Below are 18,907 nucleotides of genomic sequence, written 5' to 3' on the forward strand. Positions count from 1 at the left end.
TCAAAGTTACAAGTAGGACAAGCTAAACCTCTGTGTGTGTTCCAACTAGATAAAATACCTAAGCCAGGAAAGTCACTAATTGTCCATATAAGAGCGGCTCGCATTCTAAAAGTTTCATTCAGTGAAGAATCAAAGGTGTCCACTCCATCACTTCATAGCTCACGTAACTCATCCACAAGGGGTTGTAAGTAGACATCGATATTATTTACAGGCATTTACTTGCCTGGAATGATCATGGATAGGATCAATGAAGTGTGCTTCATACATATCCAGGGTGGAAGGTTGTATGGAATTAAAAACACTGGCCAAATACTATAGGTAGAACTCATAGTGCCAAAAGGATTAAAACCATCACTAGCAAGGCCTAAGCGAACATTTTGAGGATCAGAAGAAAATTCTGGATGCATTAAATCAAATGTCTTCCATGCCTCACCATCCCTTGGATGCCTTATAAACCCATCCTTGTTATCTAAAGAATGCCATCTCATATGCTTTGCAGTCTTAGAACGCAAAACTTTAGCAGGTTGCTTTTTCTTCTTCTTTGGGTTCCATCTAGATGTACCACAATGTTTGCATGTTTCCAAATCTTTTTCATCATCTCTTAAATATAACATACAATCATTCGGACATGCATCTATTTTGGTATAGTTAAGACCCAGTTTGTTGATGATTTTCTTAGCCTCATAAAAAGAAAGAGGCAACTTTGCTTCACTAAATGCATCTCTTAACAAATATAAGATCATAGTCATTGCCTTGTCACTTAATCTACACAAAACCTTGATATGATATAATTTGATTACAAATTCTAATTTTGTGTACTTGCTCCCATCACATAAGATCTGATTTCCATCATTGAGAAATTCATTAAATTCATTATGATTCTCCCTTGGCCTTTCATTCAGAAAATTGTTTACACCCACAGGTTGTGAACCTATATTAGTACCTTCTTGCCTATAATGCCCAAATGCTTCATTTATCATTGTTTCCATTGGATTTTCAGAGTGAAATGTCTCTTGTATATCATCTTCATTTCTTGAAATATCTTTTGTTTGTTTCTCACCGTGAAGATTCCATATAATATAATTTTTAGAAAATTGTTTTAAGATCAAGTGCTCTTCAACTTCGACTCTATTATGCCATTTCATAAATCCACATTTGGGACGTGGGCATAGAATTGTATCTCCAGTAGCCCCATTCTCAAAAGCAAAATTTAAGAATTTTTCTAAACCAATAGAGTATTCAATTGTATTTCGAGGTTTAGCAATCCAAGATTTATCCATTCAAAAATATTCCTAAACAAAATGAAATACACTACCACATCAAAAAGATAACAATATTCATGGAATATACAAACAAAGATTGAATTAATAAATAAAATGTTTTCAAATGAAATTAAATGTAGTAACCTTGATAACTGTGAGATTCCAAAGTTTGATGGCAGTCAAATAGTATAACAACTCAGTAACACAGTAATAACACAATACCTCCCAAGCTTAGTGTTGAGACTTTGGCAAGTGTACCAAATCGTTCAAGTAATAAAACCGGTAAGACCGGATATCGTTTCCCAAGAGACTCGTGTCCTAGACAATCGTATAATATCTAACTAATTTAGACTAAAGAATGTTCCATGTTTTTGGGCTTTTCATGCAATTAAAGCAAAGATAAAAAAGGAATGATAAAAGTTGATCTTTGATAACTTAAACGTTAGAATTGCGAGTGATTAGAAATGGTATGAAATGGTATTATTGGGGGTATGATTTCATCTACTTCACTTTTGCGCATACAATTCACTTTCTTTCCATTAATTATCCAATGTCAATCAACTAAATTACTCCAACCCAATCCCTTGGTAGAAAGAGCCTAGACTTACTTCTTAAACTCTAATTCCTTAGAAACTTTAACAAGTTCATCCGCTTTAAGAGTTGAGATTAAAGACAACCAAAGGTCCAAGTTCTATCCCTAGATACAATTTCCCTTAGGTATTTAATCCAATTTCAGATTTACACAACATTTCCCAATATCAAGCAAACCCTAGAATCATGCAATGGTGGAACACAACATCACAAGCTTTAAGAGAAGGAATTAAACACTAGAAATCAATGGAATAGACATATAATCAATCAATTCAACTGTAATTAGCACAAAAGATCCGTGATTACATCAACCCCCAACAATAATGAAACTAGCTCTCCATTGTCATGGAGAGCTTGATCTTACAAATTGATGAAATGGAAGAAGGGAGAAGACCCAAGGTGGAAGGAGAAGTGTTTCCACAGCTCCAAGCTCGCCTCCAGCTGCTCCAAGGTGTAGAAATCGCGTCTGGGCTGCCAAAGATACCAACCCCTTCGCGTTCCAGAACTAAATAAGCTGTTTCTGCCACATCAGCAAAGGTGGCGCCCGGCGGCCCGACAGGCAGGCGCCAGGCGCGCTCTCGGTCAGCATTGTCACGCCCGGCGCCGCCTAGGTCAGTAGGCGCCCGGCGTGACTCTCTGCAGCAGCCTGGGTTCTTCATCTTTTCAGCTGCTCTTCTCTCTTTTCTTGGGTTTTGGCAATGTTCTTTGGTGAGTATCTTCTCCCAGCTTCTTTGAATGGGGATTAGCCAACAAATGGGCTAATTACAACTTAAAAAGTAATCACTTACAAAAACAAGAAATTGAGTTAAACAAGACTAAAAGTAAAGGAAGAGTTGACAAATTCCATCAATTTGATGTTGGATAATGAAGTAAAATTGGTCATTATCAACTCCCCCAAACTTAGAACCTTGCTTGTCCTCAAGCAAAAGGTAAACTATTCTAGAAAACAACCATTCAATTGCATTGGTTTCAACTTTGAGATATCCTTTAAGTTCAAGAAGTGAAAATCCTGCTGTAGCATCTAATAGAAAGAACATAATGGATATATACAGCTGTCATCAATCAAGCAAAACAGAGGTGTTCACCTATCAACAATTATGGTCACAATGCAAAGGGTGCAAAAGAAATCTACAAACATGACAGAGTGTTTCACTTGATGTATGGAATCAATCCTCACCTGGAAAGTGTTTCACTCTAATGCACTGGTGTATAAGGATGTATAAAGCTCACTCTGCAGTCATAATATCACACAATTTAACTTTGCCTTTCGTTTCAATCAAATCAAAACAATTTACACGCAAGTTGATGTCACAAGGACTTTGATTGGCTTGTGTTGTAGTTGGGCTAAGAAAGAATCATGGTTTTTCTGGAAATCAACGGTTCTTGAGCTGAGAAATTACCTAATTCACTTCATGCATATAAGCTTCTCCTTTGCTCCTCATGTATCATAACCAATTTCAAACTTACACCCAACTGTTTTTCATTCAGTACTTTTCTTTTTCTCTTTTTCTTACTTTTCCATCTTTGTCTTTTTCTCAATACACCATCATTTCCCCCAAACTTGGATTATTCTGCTATAATGCAGATGCATGTTCTATTCAGCTCAAGGTAAAAGGTTCAGGGAATTTTCAATAAGCTTAAGGTACAAAGAGGAAAGATCTTTTTACATTTATGGTTGAATGGCTAATGTGTATGTAAGGTGAGAAAAGAATGCCTTGATCAAATTCAACAAGCAAGTAGATAGTTCAAATTATAGAAACTCAGGCAAAGTCAATTGTGATCTAGCATGATAGCAATCACACAGCAAAAGAATATGAGGCACTAAATCTCACCCTGTTAATTACGATTCCATACTCTGCTAAACACAATGTCATGAATTTTGACTGCAATCGACTCCCCAAGCATTAGCATAACTCAGTGAACACATCAACTATCAATGCTCAATCAAATAAGCTATTTCCACACGTTCAATCACAAATAGAAAGCATAACAACCAGATTTTCACACATCAACTCATACTGTCAAACCAAATGCATAAAAGATGTTTATGTTCAAAAATTTAAAGAACCTAAAAGTAAAAACGACTGAAAACAGAAGAAAAATAAAGAAAAGAACGACTCCTGCTGTGATGGCCATCAGTCAGTCTGAGTCCTCGTCCTCGTCCTCCTCCTCTTCGTCATCGTCATCCTCATCCATAGCAGCAGTGCCAGCCTGAGGTCTACCCCCCCCAGCAGGAAAGGACTGGTCCCCAGGCCAAGCAACGAAGGTGCTGTATTGCTCCGATGTCATGAAACCGGGATGGGATGCTGCATAAACATGCCTCATCATCTCTGCATGCGCCTGGCCAATCCGATTTACCGCCTCCAGCTTTGCATTAATCAATGCAAGGCTCAAGTCTGGCATCTGTGAAGGATCAGTTGGAGGTGATGGTGGTGGCGGAGGACGTCGGGGAATAGGTCGCTGTCTGGCATGTCTCCTCGGCGATCTCGGTGGTGGACTGGCAACTCCATCATCTGCATCCAAACAAAATTGGGTATAATACCCCATATCAATAGGTCTCCTAGGATGCTCGAATGGTGGAATAGTGATGTCCACTCCTTCTTGTTTACAGAGATGGGTGATAAGAGAGGGATGTCCAAGGGGAGCTTTTGTGGAATTCGCACAGTTGCGTATCTCATTTGCGATTAGCTTCCCCAAGTTCACAGAGCATCCAGTGAGAATGGCATAAAGGATGACCGCTCTGTTGACCGTGACGTCAGAGACATGCGTGCATGGTGAAATGTTGGAATGCACCAGAGGCATCCATAGGCGGCTGAGAGAATGCAGGTGCACTCTCTTGATATGAAGAGGTTGCTGCTGCCTATTTCTTTGAAATGATCCTCCTGCAATACATAGGGTCTGTTCAATCTCTTCATAATCTAACTCAGTCGCCATCAGCTCGGCGTACCCGCATAGCTCATCATCATCTTCCCACTCTGTGTTTAGGAACTCATTAATAGCGTCAGCACTAAATGAGATCCGCTGACCACGCACATAGCTCCAGAAAGGTTCTGAGTCCGGAGAGAAGGATTTTGCATTGGCATAAAACTCCTGGACAACTGCAATATTGGCGGGCTCTGGGTACGTGCATAAGGAGCTCCATTGCCTCTCCAAAATCTCATTGGAGAATTCTGGCACATCTTGAGGGAGGAGGGTTACTTTTCTCTCCATTAAGAGTTTTCTGCTCTGAACATTGGAGAAGTGCTTCTTATGTTCTGGGGTTAAGAAGATAGCAGAATATATCTTCTCCTTCCTTTTGTTTTCCCTAAGACCAGCAGTCGTCTTGGTTCGCTTAAACCCAGATGAAGAAGCCATAGCTGCAAAATAAGGTAGAGTTCAAGAGGATAAATGTGTTTAGATTCATGAGTAAATTCATCATTAGCTTACATCATGATGTACCAAATGCTTTCAATGGTATGCACACAAACCACACAGTCAAGACATATCAAAGAAAAGCCCTGATCAGTGAAGAAATGAAGCCAAAGCAGCAGAACAACAAAAATTCTGGTTGCTGTCAGAGGTGGTCACGCCGGGCGCCGCCCAAGGTAGGAGGCGCCGGGCGTGACAGCATGTTATGCAGATTCAAGCTTTTTGGCTTCTCAGCTGTTGGATTAGTTTGAGTGAATGAGATAAGCTTAGATGATGTAATGATGCATAACTCAGTGAAAACAAATCATCAATAGCCAAGGCACAAGCAAAACTCCATGAATCAACACACTTTTGCTACTTTAATATAGGTCAAACTCAGATATCATCACAGCTCAGTCAAAATTCATCAAAAACAACAATGAAACAAAACACAAAAAGCTGCAGGACACACAAAAATGAACATCAAAGCTGGGCAGGGAAAGTCGCGCCCGGCGCCGCACAGCCTGCAGGCGCCTGGCGCGACATGCAGAATTGGGGAAAACCCAGATTCTGCATTCCAGCCACTGTGATTGTGTGTGTGTGTTCGAAACTGACAATGAAAGCAAGAATTTGAGTCCTAACCAGCAGCTAACACAAACAACACTCTAATTGAACCGAAATTAAACTACCCTAGGTCAAATTCAAACCATGTACATGATGAACAACCAAGGCTAAGCATTGTGAAGGAATAAACAAAAAGAAGAGTGAAAAGCTTACTTGATGCACAGAGAATGTGATTAGGTTGGTGTGTGGATTTTTGAATGGGAGAGTGCTTGGATTGAGATGGCCCGAGAGATGAGCAATGGGTGCAGCAGAGTGAGTGTGGTGGTGGAGAGTGAAGAAGTAGATGAGGCCGTGAAGTGGGGAAGAAATTAGAAGGAGTGATAGTGTGTGTGAGGAGTTTCGGAACTGAGAGGAGTGTTTGGGTGAGTGTGGGGTTAAAAGAATTTGATGGGCCAAGCCCACTGTAAACTCAGACTTAAGTGAAAAAAATCTGCTGCAGAAGTCGCGCCGGGCGCCTATTAGGTCATGCGGCGCCGGGCGTGGGATCGTGACCCAGCCAGATGCTGAATCTGAGAGGTGATGATCAGGCTGGACGAGCTGGCGCCAGGCGCCCTCTAGTGTAAGAGGCGCCAGGCGTGAGTTTCTGCAGAATTATGCAGAAACTGATTTCAAGCTACCTAACTCGGGTTTTTGAGAATTTGAACTTCAAATCACTTGAGATGCTCCAGAATCTCATATTATCATTAAACAAACTTGTTCAAAACCCAAGGAATTGAATTTGAGCATTCAAGTTGCAAAATGAAGTCATTCTTTCAAAACTTTACAATTCCACAAGTTTGGCAACATTTTTGGCTATTGGCTTAAGAAAGGCACTTTGAAAACATGTTAAAACAGCCCAGAAAACAGCCAAAACAGTTTCACATCTCTAATTCACATCAATGCACTATATCCTTCAACAATCTAACAATCAACTCAAAAATTCACCTTGGTTGTTCTACACACAAGCATGGTTCAAAACAAAGACAACACACTACACATTAAAACATACAATCAAACAATCAAACAACACTCAAAAAATTAAAAACAAACAAAAGAAAAGGGTAGAAAGCTGGGTTGCCTCCCAGTAAGCGCTTGTTTAACGTCATTAGCTTGACACCATTAAGCTCAAGTTTGATTTTTGATGTTGGAATGCTTCTTCTTGTCATGACACCAACATCCTCTCAGCAATTTCCTAGTCACCACCTTGACTCTCCTAGAATATGGAGCCTCTATCTCAAGCACTCCATTTATCTTTATGTTCTTGATGACCCATAACCTATTCTTGAATCTCACTGGTTTGCCAGGTTTGGGCTCATCGCTTGCCATCACAGGATTTTGGTGAACTAGTTCCTCTTCCTTTTCTTCTTCTTCTTCCTTTACTCTTGGAGATAAACAACTAAAGCTCCTCTTTACCAACTTGGCAGCTTGCTCTGTTAGACTAGTAATTGATAGAAGTTCATCTGTAGCTTCAAGACTAGTCTCTTTTTCATGCTTTTGCTGCTCAACCCCAAAGACATTGAAAGTCACCTCCTCATCTTGGTTTTTCAATTTCACTGTTCCTTCTTCCACATGAATGACAACCTTGGCTGTCTTCATGAAAGGTCTTCCAAGGATGAGTGGTATATCTGCAGATTCCTCCATGTCCATAACTACAAAGTCCACTGGGAATTGGAGTTTGTCTATGTTGACCACCACATCTTCCACTATACCACAAGGGTATTTGATGGATCTATCTGCCAGCTGCAGCATCATTCTTGTAGGCTTGACTTCAAGATTACCAATCTTCTTAAGCATAGATAGGGGTATCAGATTGATACTAGCCCCCAAGTCAACGAGAGCTCTACCTATCTCCTGGTTTCCAATAGTGCATGGAATGGTGAAACTCCCCGGATCTTTGAATTTTGGAGGAAGAGTCTTCTGCATGATGGCACTGCAATTTCCCTGTACTTCAATTGTTTCCTCATCTAAATATTTCTTCTTGCTGAGGATTTGCTTCATGTATTTAGCATAAGCAGGAATTTGTTGCAGTGCTTCGGTCAGTGGCATGGTGATCTCAAGTTGATCGAATATTTGCTTGAACCGAGCCAACTGTTTCTCTTTCCCTTTAGTAGATGGGATTTTTGGGTAAGGGAGGTGTTTCACTATTTCTTTCTCTTTTTGGTTTTTCTCTTTTTCAAACTTTTTATTCTCTTCTCCAACTTCAACAATCTCTTCTTCAATTATTTCTTGATCTTCCTCTTCATTCTTTTCTTGTTCTTTTTCTTCTGGCTTTTCTTTTTCTTCTTCTTTTCTTCCAACCTCTTTCCCACTTCTTGTGAATATTACATTACATTCTTCCTTGGGGTTGACTTGCGTATTTGCAGTAAATTGTCCACCCTGTTGGTTTGCTAATTGCTTAGCCAATTGACCAACTTGCACTTCCAGATTCTTTATAGATGCATCAGTGTTTTTCTGGTTTTGGATGGACTGCTGTATGAACATTTGCAAGGTATCTTCTAGCTTTGAAGTCCGATCATTTTGAGGTTGATAATGTTGGGCAGGTTGATACGGATTTTTACTGCTAGAAGCTTCTTGATTTTGTCTCCACCCTTGATTGGAAGGATTAGGGAAATGATTGTTGAAGAAGTGTTGTCGTCCTTGATTTCCCATATAGTTGACTTCTTCAGGTTGGGACGTACTAGGACTTTGACAATGACCGTTGGGATGGTTATCTCCACAAAAATCACATCTCATTACTTGATGATGTGGTTGAGGTTGAGCTTGCATTGCCTGCAACTGCTGAGGAAGCTTGGCCATATGTTGAGTCAGGAGCTCCATTTGTTGGGCAAGAAGCTTATTTTGTGCAAGTAGTGCATCCTGAGCACCAAGTTCATAAACTCCTCTCCTTTGTACTTGCATTCTCCCATGTTGACTCCGCATGTCAGTGGAAGCCATATTTTCAATCACCGCAATGGCTTCATCAGCAGTTTTAAATAGTACTGAACCACCAAAAGATGCGTCTAGTATCATCTTAGTATGAGGTTGCAAACCATTACAGAAGGTCTGCACTTGCATCTCTAGGCTAAATCCATGACTGGGACACTTTCTCAATAAAGACTTGAATCTTTCCCAGGCTTCACATAGTGGTTCCTCTACTCCTTGTACAAAAGTAGCAATGGCAGCCTTCACTTCTGTGCTCTTTGATGGTGGAAAGAAGCGTGCTAAAAATTTATATTCCACATCCTCCCAGCTCGTAAGACTTTGATTAGGCTGTGACTGGAGCCAAGCCTTTGCTTTGCCGTTCAGAGAAAATGGGAAGAGTCTCATGTACAATGCTTCTTCATCCTCTCCTTGTACACCCATAGTGCCACACAACTCATAGAAGGTGACCAAATGTGCATGAGGGTCTTCATTGTCCAGGCCAGAAAATTGGTTTGAACTGATGAGCTGGAGTAGAGCAGGCTTCATTTCTGCCAGCTTGTCACTCATAGTGGGCCTCACAATGCTTGAGAAATTTCTCGGGCTTGTGTAGGTTATTGAGTCCCCTATGGTTCTCCTTGGAGGTGGTCCTGCGCCAGCCATCCCGTTCACAGAAGAAGAATCAAAAGACTCTATGTCTTGATTGTTGAAAGAAGATGAAGATTGCGGGGCAGCTTGTTGACTTAGAGCTCGCTGTCTCCTGGTGTCACTATTGTTTCTACGAGCTGTTTTCTCGATCTCAGGATCCACAAGGAGTGGTTCAGATGACACAGTCCTCCTTGTACGAATGTTTCCCTGCATACACTAGAAAACAACCAAACTCGTGCCACAAGTCAGCCCAAAAATAAAGATAATAATTACAAAAAAAATGGAAAATTATACACAAAAGATAAAGCCTAAATCGGTTAAAAATCACACAAAAGTCTAGTTTAACACGGGTCCCCGGCAACGGCGCCAAAAACTTGTTGAGACTTTGGCAAGTGTACCAAATCGTTCAAGTAATAAAACCGGTAAGACCGGATATCGTTTCCCAAGAGACTCGTGTCCTAGACAATCGTATAATATCTAACTAATTTAGACTAAAGAATGATTCCATGTTTTTGGGCTTTTCATGCAATTAAAGCAAAGATAAAAAAGGAATGATAAAAGTTGATCTTTGATAACTTAAACGTTAGAATTGCGAGTGATTAGAAATGGTATGAAATGGTATTATTGGGGGTATGATTTCATCTACTTCACTTTTGCGCATACAATTCACTTTCTTTCCATTAATTATCCAATGTCAATCAACTAAATTACTCCAACCCAATCCCTTGGTAGAAAGAGCCTAGACTTACTTCTTAAACTCTAATTCCTTAGAAACTTTAACAAGTTCATCCGCTTTAAGAGTTGAGATTAAAGACAACCAAAGGTCCAAGTTCTATCCCTAGATACAATTTCCCTTAGGTATTTAATCCAATTTCAGATTTACACAACATTTCCCAATATCAAGCAAACCCTAGAATCATGCAATGGTGGAACACAACATCACAAGCTTTAAGAGAAGGAATTAAACACTAGAAATCAATGGAATAGACATATAATCAATCAATTCAACTGTAATTAGCACAAAAGATCCGTGATTACATCAACCCCCAACAATAATGAAACTAGCTCTCCATTGTCATGGAGAGCTTGATCTTACAAATTGATGAAATGGAAGAAGGGAGAAGACCCAAGGTGGAAGGAGAAGTGTTTCCACAGCTCCAAGCTCGCCTCCAGCTGCTCCAAGGTGTAGAAATCGCGTCTGGGCTGCCAAAGATACCAACCCCTTCGCGTTCCAGAACTAAATAAGCTGTTTCTGCCACATCAGCAAAGGTGGCGCCCGGCGGCCCGACAGGCAGGCGCCAGGCGCGCTCTCGGTCAGCATTGTCACGCCCGGCGCCGCCTAGGTCAGTAGGCGCCCGGCGTGACTCTCTGCAGCAGCCTGGGTTCTTCATCTTTTCAGCTGCTCTTCTCTCTTTTCTTGGGTTTTGGCAATGTTCTTTGGTGAGTATCTTCTCCCAGCTTCTTTGAATGGGGATTAGCCAACAAATGGGCTAATTACAACTTAAAAAGTAATCACTTACAAAAACAAGAAATTGAGTTAAACAAGACTAAAAGTAAAGGAAGAGTTGACAAATTCCATCAATTTGATGTTGGATAATGAAGTAAAATTGGTCATTATCACTTAGTTGTAACACCAGCTTAATAATAAGCATGTTTGTATCTGTGAACTACCTACAAAGTGGTTTAGGAGAAAAGCTGAAACTATAAGCTTATATTGCATTACTTGTAATTGGTGGTAAGCTTTGGAGTAATAGGTTTAGAGGGTAAAAACTCATATCCCAAAATAATCAAAATATTAAAGAGATACAGATTTTCAAGTTATAAAAAGTTAGTTTATTACTTAAAAAAAGAGATTTAAGTGTCAATTTTTCTTTTATATCATGCATAGTTTTCCAGAATTATACCTTGACTTAAAAAACTAAATAACCAATTATATATTAAAAAACAATCCATAAACATTGCACCAACTATTGTATCATGCATTAGTTTCAACAACTTATGTATTCAATCATTTTGACCCACATAAATATGCCACTGCTCTAAGACTTATTCATGCCTAGCGATAATTTTCTTTTTTAAAACCATATAAGAGAACTCATTTTATATGCACTAAAACACCAACTTTTCCTCACTTTTCCTCAGTAACCAAGTTTCAATACCCCCAGGCAATAACCAATACAATCATCACCATACTTAAAGCACCTAACAGGAATATAAAATTATATGGCTCCAATTAAATGACCAACATACCACATTATATCACAATACAACAACACAAGAATTCAAGCATTACAATTATATTAGCGAATCATAAGCCAAGTGAAAGCATAAAATTTTCAAATAGCAAATAAATATACAATAAAAAACAATGATTCTTTGGAACAATTGTAAAAGAAAGAGAGATTCCAATTTTTAAAGCACAGGCTGCCATGTTGTCCATGATGGTGAAAGACGTGTTGGACCACAAAAGGAAGAAAACATCTTCATTTACAAATGCAATCTACAACTCTGTTCAAAACTAAAATCACAATTATACCCTTAATGGCTGACAAGATTGAACAACTAAATGCTGATGATGTTTCTGCACAGCTACGTTATACTTATTAATTTGATAGCACTAAACATACTTATTTATTTTCCCATTGCATATAACATGAAAACAAAGTCACTGGCCAACCAAACAAATGATCAATAGTTAATTTCCAATTTAGACGTATATTAACCCTAAACAATATATAAATTTAGTTATAGAATAATCCCTAAAATGATTCATTCATCTACTAAAAAAAACTCTTTAAAAATTTCCCTTTCATTGACCGAATAGAGAACACACCAGACAATTATCAACAACAATTTCAAATCAAAAGGAATGTATATAAATTGAAAGCAAGAACCTTCTAGTACACCATCGATGTCGGGGAAAAAAGAGGGTTCAGAAAAATACTAGGTTGAAGAATTAAACCTATCCGCGAGCTGGCTTCCGCACCTGGCCTAACGACCACACTTTGCTGAACCTGGCCAGCGACCACACTTTGCTCAACCTAGACGACGACTTCAGAACAAAATGTGAGTTGCTATGAGTGGAACGAAAGTTGCTAAACTTTGGACGAAACTGAAGTGAAAATTGGGGGTTGAGATTTGGGGGGAAATAGGAAGAGATATTTTGGAGCAAGGTTCTGATGAAAGTTGGGAGCAAGGATTTGGTGAATAAGTTAAACTCCTGCTTAGGTTTTAGGAAAAAGGAAAAAAAAAGGGGGAATTTTTTTGGAAAATATGATGTTAAGTGGGAAGGTTTAAATTTTTAATTAAGGAGGTTATAAACCTCTTAAAAGAAAAACTAAAACGCCTACAATTACTAGCAATCAGACAACTCATTGTAATAATTTTAAATAATGTTTATTTGTGGAGGGTTTTTATAACCTCCACAAAATAACCTTCATTAAATAATATTTTTTTTGTAGTGGTTGAAGATCTAAAATCGAAAATAGTTGTGTTTGTGAACAACAATCGAATGTATGTAGTTAATCAATATAATAATTAACTTTTAATTTGGTTAGGAAATTTAAAAGTAGACATGATTTAATAAAATATAATTTGATTGAGAATGTTCTTTAGTTAAATTTATTCTGAATAATCTAGAAAAGGTCTTGTATTAATTTGAGAGCTTCAACAATAGGGTATCACATATGCGTCGTTCTTCCTTCATGCGCTTGTACATATTGCTTTCGTCTATGTAAATGCCTCCCTCGCCTTCGAAGTTAGTATTGATGTTGGCTGCTTGAAATGGCGTATTAATGAAATCAATCTCCATGTGTGATGATGGAAATTTAGTAGGACCAACACTTCCACCAAAACCTTCTTCGCCCTTTTCACGACCCTCATCTTTATTCTTCTAATCAACCAACTTCTGCAAAGCTAAAACCTCAGCTTCGAGTTCTTCAATTAGCATTTCTTATTTCTCTAAACCACGCATAAGAACTTCTTTACGTCTGCTAGTATGTATTCCATTTTGGTTGGTTAAATAATCTCCACTTATACCAGGTGTTGTTTTAACAATTGCATGAGAAAGTTACAAAAAATTACAAAAAATTTCATTGTACAAAACCATTCATTTGAATACAACATTTGATGAAATAGACTATAAAGGATAAAGGGTACATAAAAAATGGTAAAGGAGAATGGAAAAGGAGTAAGAGAAAAAGAGAAACAGAAAAAGAGAAATAGAAAATGTGAAGAGGAAAGGGAATACTTTATCACCTGAGTTTTTCGTTACTTCACCGAAGTCTCTCGAATTACCTTTCAAAGAAGATAATCGGGAGATAGAAAGGAGAAAAACCACATATATTGAAGAGAGGACGTAGAATGGAGAGTGGAGAGAGAATGAACATCATTTTCACCATTAAAATGGTAAGGGTATTTTGAAAATTAAAATTGAATAATTCTACACACATGCACCAAGTCAACTTTTTACGAAAATAAAATTATTTCTAATGGCTCAATAAATTTTGACACGTCACCGTTATCAAAATGTTGATATAAATACGTTATTAACCTATGGGGTCCTTCAATAGAAGAAAAAGTATGTAAACACGTTATTTATCCTACACACGTTGCTCTGATAATGACATTCAAACTTTCTCCAACCATCTAGCTCTTACATATTCAGTATATTCAAATAAAAGTATTTTACTCACACTCATTCAACAATTTCTCTTTTTCTTTTACATTTTTATCATACTAAATTAAAGATGTCAAGTGCCCAAATAAATAAATAAATATATATATATATATATATATTTTATTTATTTATGTATTTAATACTTTACGTTTTCAATTTTTGAAGACGATTGGAGGTTTTTGAAATTGGTTTGAAAATGTGAAAATAGTTCATTAAAGTTTGAGATTTCACAATTGGAATTAAGATAACCAAATTTAAAATGGTTAAAATGATAACTTCTTAAGCCCCTGTCCTTTTCGACCGAAATATGAGAAACGCGGATTTAGAGAAAAAATAAACGAAAATAAAAAAATCGAAATATTTCTTTTTTTAATTTTCATGTAGATGGTGAACAAAATAATAAAAATCAATATAATTAAGACATAATCATTATATATAAATAATTTACTAATCTAAATATAATCAATTACATCTTTGAATACAATTTATTATATTTAAATAAATATGATAAAATATTAACTTTAAAATTATAATATAATAAATAATTAAAATAAATAATATTATAAAGTAAATAAAATAATTTGGGTTTTAATATTTTATAAGATATTTCTGTAAAAATTTAATTAAAATAAATTAAATAATTAATTAAATTGAAAATATTAAAAGAATAGACAAAATAAAACTAATTAATTTAAATTCAAATAATTTATTTTAATGTATTGTTATAGTGAAATATACTTTTTTAGTCATCAGAATTTTGGAATAATTGTACATTTTAGTTTAAATTTGATTTTAACTTTAATAGTACTTTTTATTATTTTAATTTAAATCATCTTAAAAAATAATATTTTAAATTATTTTTAAAATATATTAATATACAACTAAATTCCTCTTTTTTATGAAGAGGTGAATTTGTTTATCGAAGGATCATAAAAGAAAGGGTCCAAAGCTCTTATAAAAATAATGTGGAAGATCTAAAATCGAAAATAGTTGTATTTATTAACAACCGAATGGATGTAGTTAATCAACATACATTGATCCAAAATCTAGTTCAATTAACCTATGATTATATAAGAAATGTATTAAATTGATTTAAATGCAACTTTGAATATAAAATTCAAAGATATCAAATAAGAAAAGATATTTTGAATCATCCAACTAGAATGAAATATGCCATCAATCAACATTTATTAAATTGGAAATTCAGCTCAAATGTACTACAAATTTAACTCTCACCTTTCCAAAATTTTCCACATGGTTGCACTTTGCAGAATCTATCCACCTAGTTTGGATGTTAGAATATATAGTATTTTCAGAGACGGCTTAAATGCAGGTTTTAGGATTCTAGGTACAGTTTTATAGGAAATTTTACTAGGCATAGTTGTGCTATAAACAAAGTTATTCTACAGAGTAATTGGGATATATTAAAAATATAAAGAGAAATTAGTAAGAGTTTTTAAGAAAGAAAAATTAGCAAGTAATAAATAATTCGTGAAAGGTGTTTTCACATATTGAAGATACATCATTGATGTATTTTGTTTTTCATTATTATAACAGCGGAAGTTTTAATAACTCTATGGCCCTATGATATTTTTCTTCCTCAAATAAAGAAGGTATTATCATGAATGTTGGTGCTATTATTTTATATTTTTGCTTAGTTCCTAATTTAAGTTTACACAGAGGAAATTATGATGAAATTTCCAACAGCAGCGTTAACTTCTGACTATATAGTTTGGATTTCTTTAGGAGAAATAATATTCTTATAGGTTCATTTAAAAAGAAAGTCTTTATAAAAAGTATTATTTTTGAGAAAAAAAATATAGAAAAAAGTTACTTAAAGAAAAGACTTAGTATTTTCGTGTAGAAATTTTAAGAATGAAACATGCAACTAGTGACTCTTGTAAGACGCGTTTGCTTGAGAATGCCTGGTTGGTTCATCTATATATATGTAGTTTGTGTTGGTTGTTGTTGATTCCTGCTAAGCGTGAATATGGACGGCACAATAGCAGCGCAAGGTGTGGCAATTGTGTTGGCTGCGTTGCTAAAAGCCATAGCAGAAGCAATGAAGAATAATTCCTCCATGTTCAAGAAGAAGAAAGCCTTCGACTTGGGCAACCTGGAATCCACCCTAAAGTCGATAGAACCTAACATCAGAAAGATGGAACGTCTCAACAACGAGATGGGACGCCCAAAGGAGGAGCTGGAACCACTCATAAAGAAAATGGAAGAGGGAATCAAGCTTCTGAAGCGGTGCTCCAATGTCCGCTGGAATTCCAAGTCTTACATGGCTCAACTTCAGGCATTTGATGACTCCTTTCGTGAGCTTCTCCACACCATCATGAAAGTTCAGACTGCAACAGATCAAAAGGAGATGCTCCACTTGCAGCATCAAAAAGGTTCTTCTACTTCCTAATCAATTACTGTATGCTGTTGTTTCCATCATTCTTGTTAATCAATTACTGTGTTCTTATAGTTCTCGATTATTCTCAAATTGAACATGTATTTGTAATCAATTTTTTTCATCAACTATATTTCAATCAGGTTCACTCATAGCAACTATACGAGAAATCAAAGACCAACTATATATATGTATATTACTTTCATTGAGTTGTTGTTTGATGTAGGTTTCCGAAGGCGGCTCATGCGTTTTTGCAGGCAAATGAGGGAACGTATATCAATGCTTGGAAAAGGGAGATACTGATGGGATCTAAGATAAGAGGATAGAAAAGCGGGAAAACGAGAGCGGTTAGGAAAGACGGGATAAGAGAGCTTATATAAATAGGCTCTTGAACCTTGTTGAGAGCGATTCTTGTTTCTGTATTTCGTTATATGTTATAGTAAATACTGTTAGTTAGTTTTATATTTAAATAATTCTACTATTTATTAGAGAGAACGAGTCTTTTATTTAGTTGCTTAAGACTAGTCTACTTTTGTGTTATTTTATGTTTTACGTGTGTAACTGCTATGCAGTAGTTAAATTCTGTTTTAAGGCTATTTATAAGCCTGACGTTACAGTAAAAGAAACAAGTATTCTCCATACCTAGTGTGAAATATACCATTGATAGTGTGAGGAGTGAAACACCAGTGAATTTCTTATACAGTGAGGTGTGAAATCATTGCAAGTGTGAGAATAGAACCAAAAGATCAATATGTCGTCTGAAAAATTTGTTCAGGCAACCATTCCGAGGTTTGATCGATGGCCATTATGATTTTTGGTCTATGACGATGGAGAACTTTCTACGAAGTAAGGAAATGTGGCAGCTTGTAGAGGATGGAATTCCAAAGCTTGGAATCACGCCTAGTGAAGCAGAGAGGAAGAACGTGGCTGAGGCTACTTTAAAGGACTTGAAAGTGAAGAATTATTTGTTTCAAGCCATTGATCGGGAAATTCTAGAAACAATTCTAGACAAAAGCTCATCACAAGCAATATGGCAATCTATGCAACAAAAATACCGTGGATCCACAAGGGTCAAACGTGCTCAACTACAAACATTGCGTCGTGAATTCGAGTTGTTGGGAATGAAGGAAGGTGAAAAAGTGGACAGTTATTTGGGACGTACTCTCGGTGTCGTTAATAAAATGAAATCCAATGGTGAAGTGATCGACTCAAGCATGGTGGTTAGCAAGATTCTCAGATCACTAACCTCAAAATTTAATTATGTCGTGTGTTCAATTGAGGAATCAAATGATTTGAATACCCTTAGTATGGATGAACTTCACGGGAGCCTACTCGTCCACGAACAAAGAATGGAAGACTCTCAACCAAATGAGCAGGTGTTGAAAGTTACTCATGATAACAAACTAATAGCAGGTCGAGGTCTTCGCAGGAGTGGTGGTCGTGGTCGTGGTCAGACGTATACTATGTCCCTGAACTCAAGACCAATCTCTTAAGCTTAGGACAACTCCAAGAAAAAGGTACTTTCTAAGCTTCATCGACGATTATTCACGAAAAGCTTGGATCTATTTTTTACATGAGAAGTCTGAAGCGTTCACAACATTCAAAAAATTCAAAGTTTATGTTGAGAAAGAAGCTGGAACCTTCATCACTTGTCTCAGAACAAATAGAGGTGGAGAGTTCACTTCTAAGGAGTTTGCTGATTTTTGTGGTCATCAGGGAACGTATATCAATGCTTGGAAAAGGGAGACACTGATAGGATCTAATGTAAGTAGGGCTGGGTACAGTTCACTTAAAAATCATAAACTATAATTTATCAATACGGTTCTGTACTTAAAAACTTAAACTATTTTTACTAAAAACTAATTATACTGTTTAATAATTCAGTTTGGAAATACTGAATTTATTGTATAGTTAACTGTTAACTGGAATTTAGATCATTCTTTGTCTCAATTTTTTTCCAAAACTCGCGACCACTGAAAGCTTGTCACTGTGCCCAAATGATGAACACACGTTTTCGTGTATAATCTCCAAGGTATTAAAATATAATTTTCTTCTTTTCTGGATTTTCTAACTTGAATTAAGTTTTCTAAATGGAAACCTCACGTACACGTTTGAAAAGTTGTTTATTCTAAATTCACTACGCAGATTTTTTAGTGTTAATTTTTATTGGATATAAATTGTTTGCATTCTGTGTACTGAATTCGAGGTTAATTAATCTATAAAACTAAATTCCTAACATAATTGAATGATCACAGTCAAACTATTTATTATAAAGAAATATATACCTTTCATTATAAAGAAATATATTAGAGATTTTTCGTCAATTAAGAATAAGATGAATTTATCATAAATAGATACAAATATTAAAATTAAACTGAATTTAAAATTTATTTCTAAAATCTAAGATTGGAGATATCTGATTTTCAATGTTTTATTTTGTAC

General features: G+C 36.4%; 1 protein-coding gene across 2 annotated transcripts; it reads left to right on the forward strand.

Moving 5' to 3' along the window:
• The first annotated feature begins 16,045 nt into the window (after nucleotides 1–16,045).
• LOC108347250 (uncharacterized) lies at nucleotides 16,046–18,374 on the forward strand. 2 transcript variants are annotated; one of them, XM_052868908.1, is made up of 2 exons: nucleotides 16,046–16,463; nucleotides 16,692–18,374. In XM_052868908.1, exon 2 carries the CDS (start codon nucleotides 17,287–17,289, stop codon nucleotides 17,956–17,958), a length of 672 nt encoding a protein of 223 aa, XP_052724868.1. In that variant the 5' UTR covers nucleotides 16,046–16,463; nucleotides 16,692–17,286; the 3' UTR covers nucleotides 17,959–18,374. The 2 variants fall into 2 exon arrangements, with proteins under 2 accessions (XP_052724868.1, XP_017441903.1); XM_017586414.2 differs by having other exon boundaries at nucleotides 16,692–18,360.
• The last annotated feature ends 533 nt before the right edge of the window (nucleotides 18,375–18,907 follow it).

This window comes from Vigna angularis, chromosome 9 (assembly GCF_016808095.1).
Source record: "Vigna angularis cultivar LongXiaoDou No.4 chromosome 9, ASM1680809v1, whole genome shotgun sequence".
NCBI classification, from domain to species: Eukaryota; Viridiplantae; Streptophyta; class Magnoliopsida; order Fabales; family Fabaceae; genus Vigna; species Vigna angularis.

What these genes read in the sequence shown, in the direction of transcription:
- LOC108347250 (XM_052868908.1), top strand. Translation starts at nt 17,287, where the DNA reads ATGACGATGGAGAACTTTCTACGAAGTAAGGAAATGTGGCAGCTTGTA.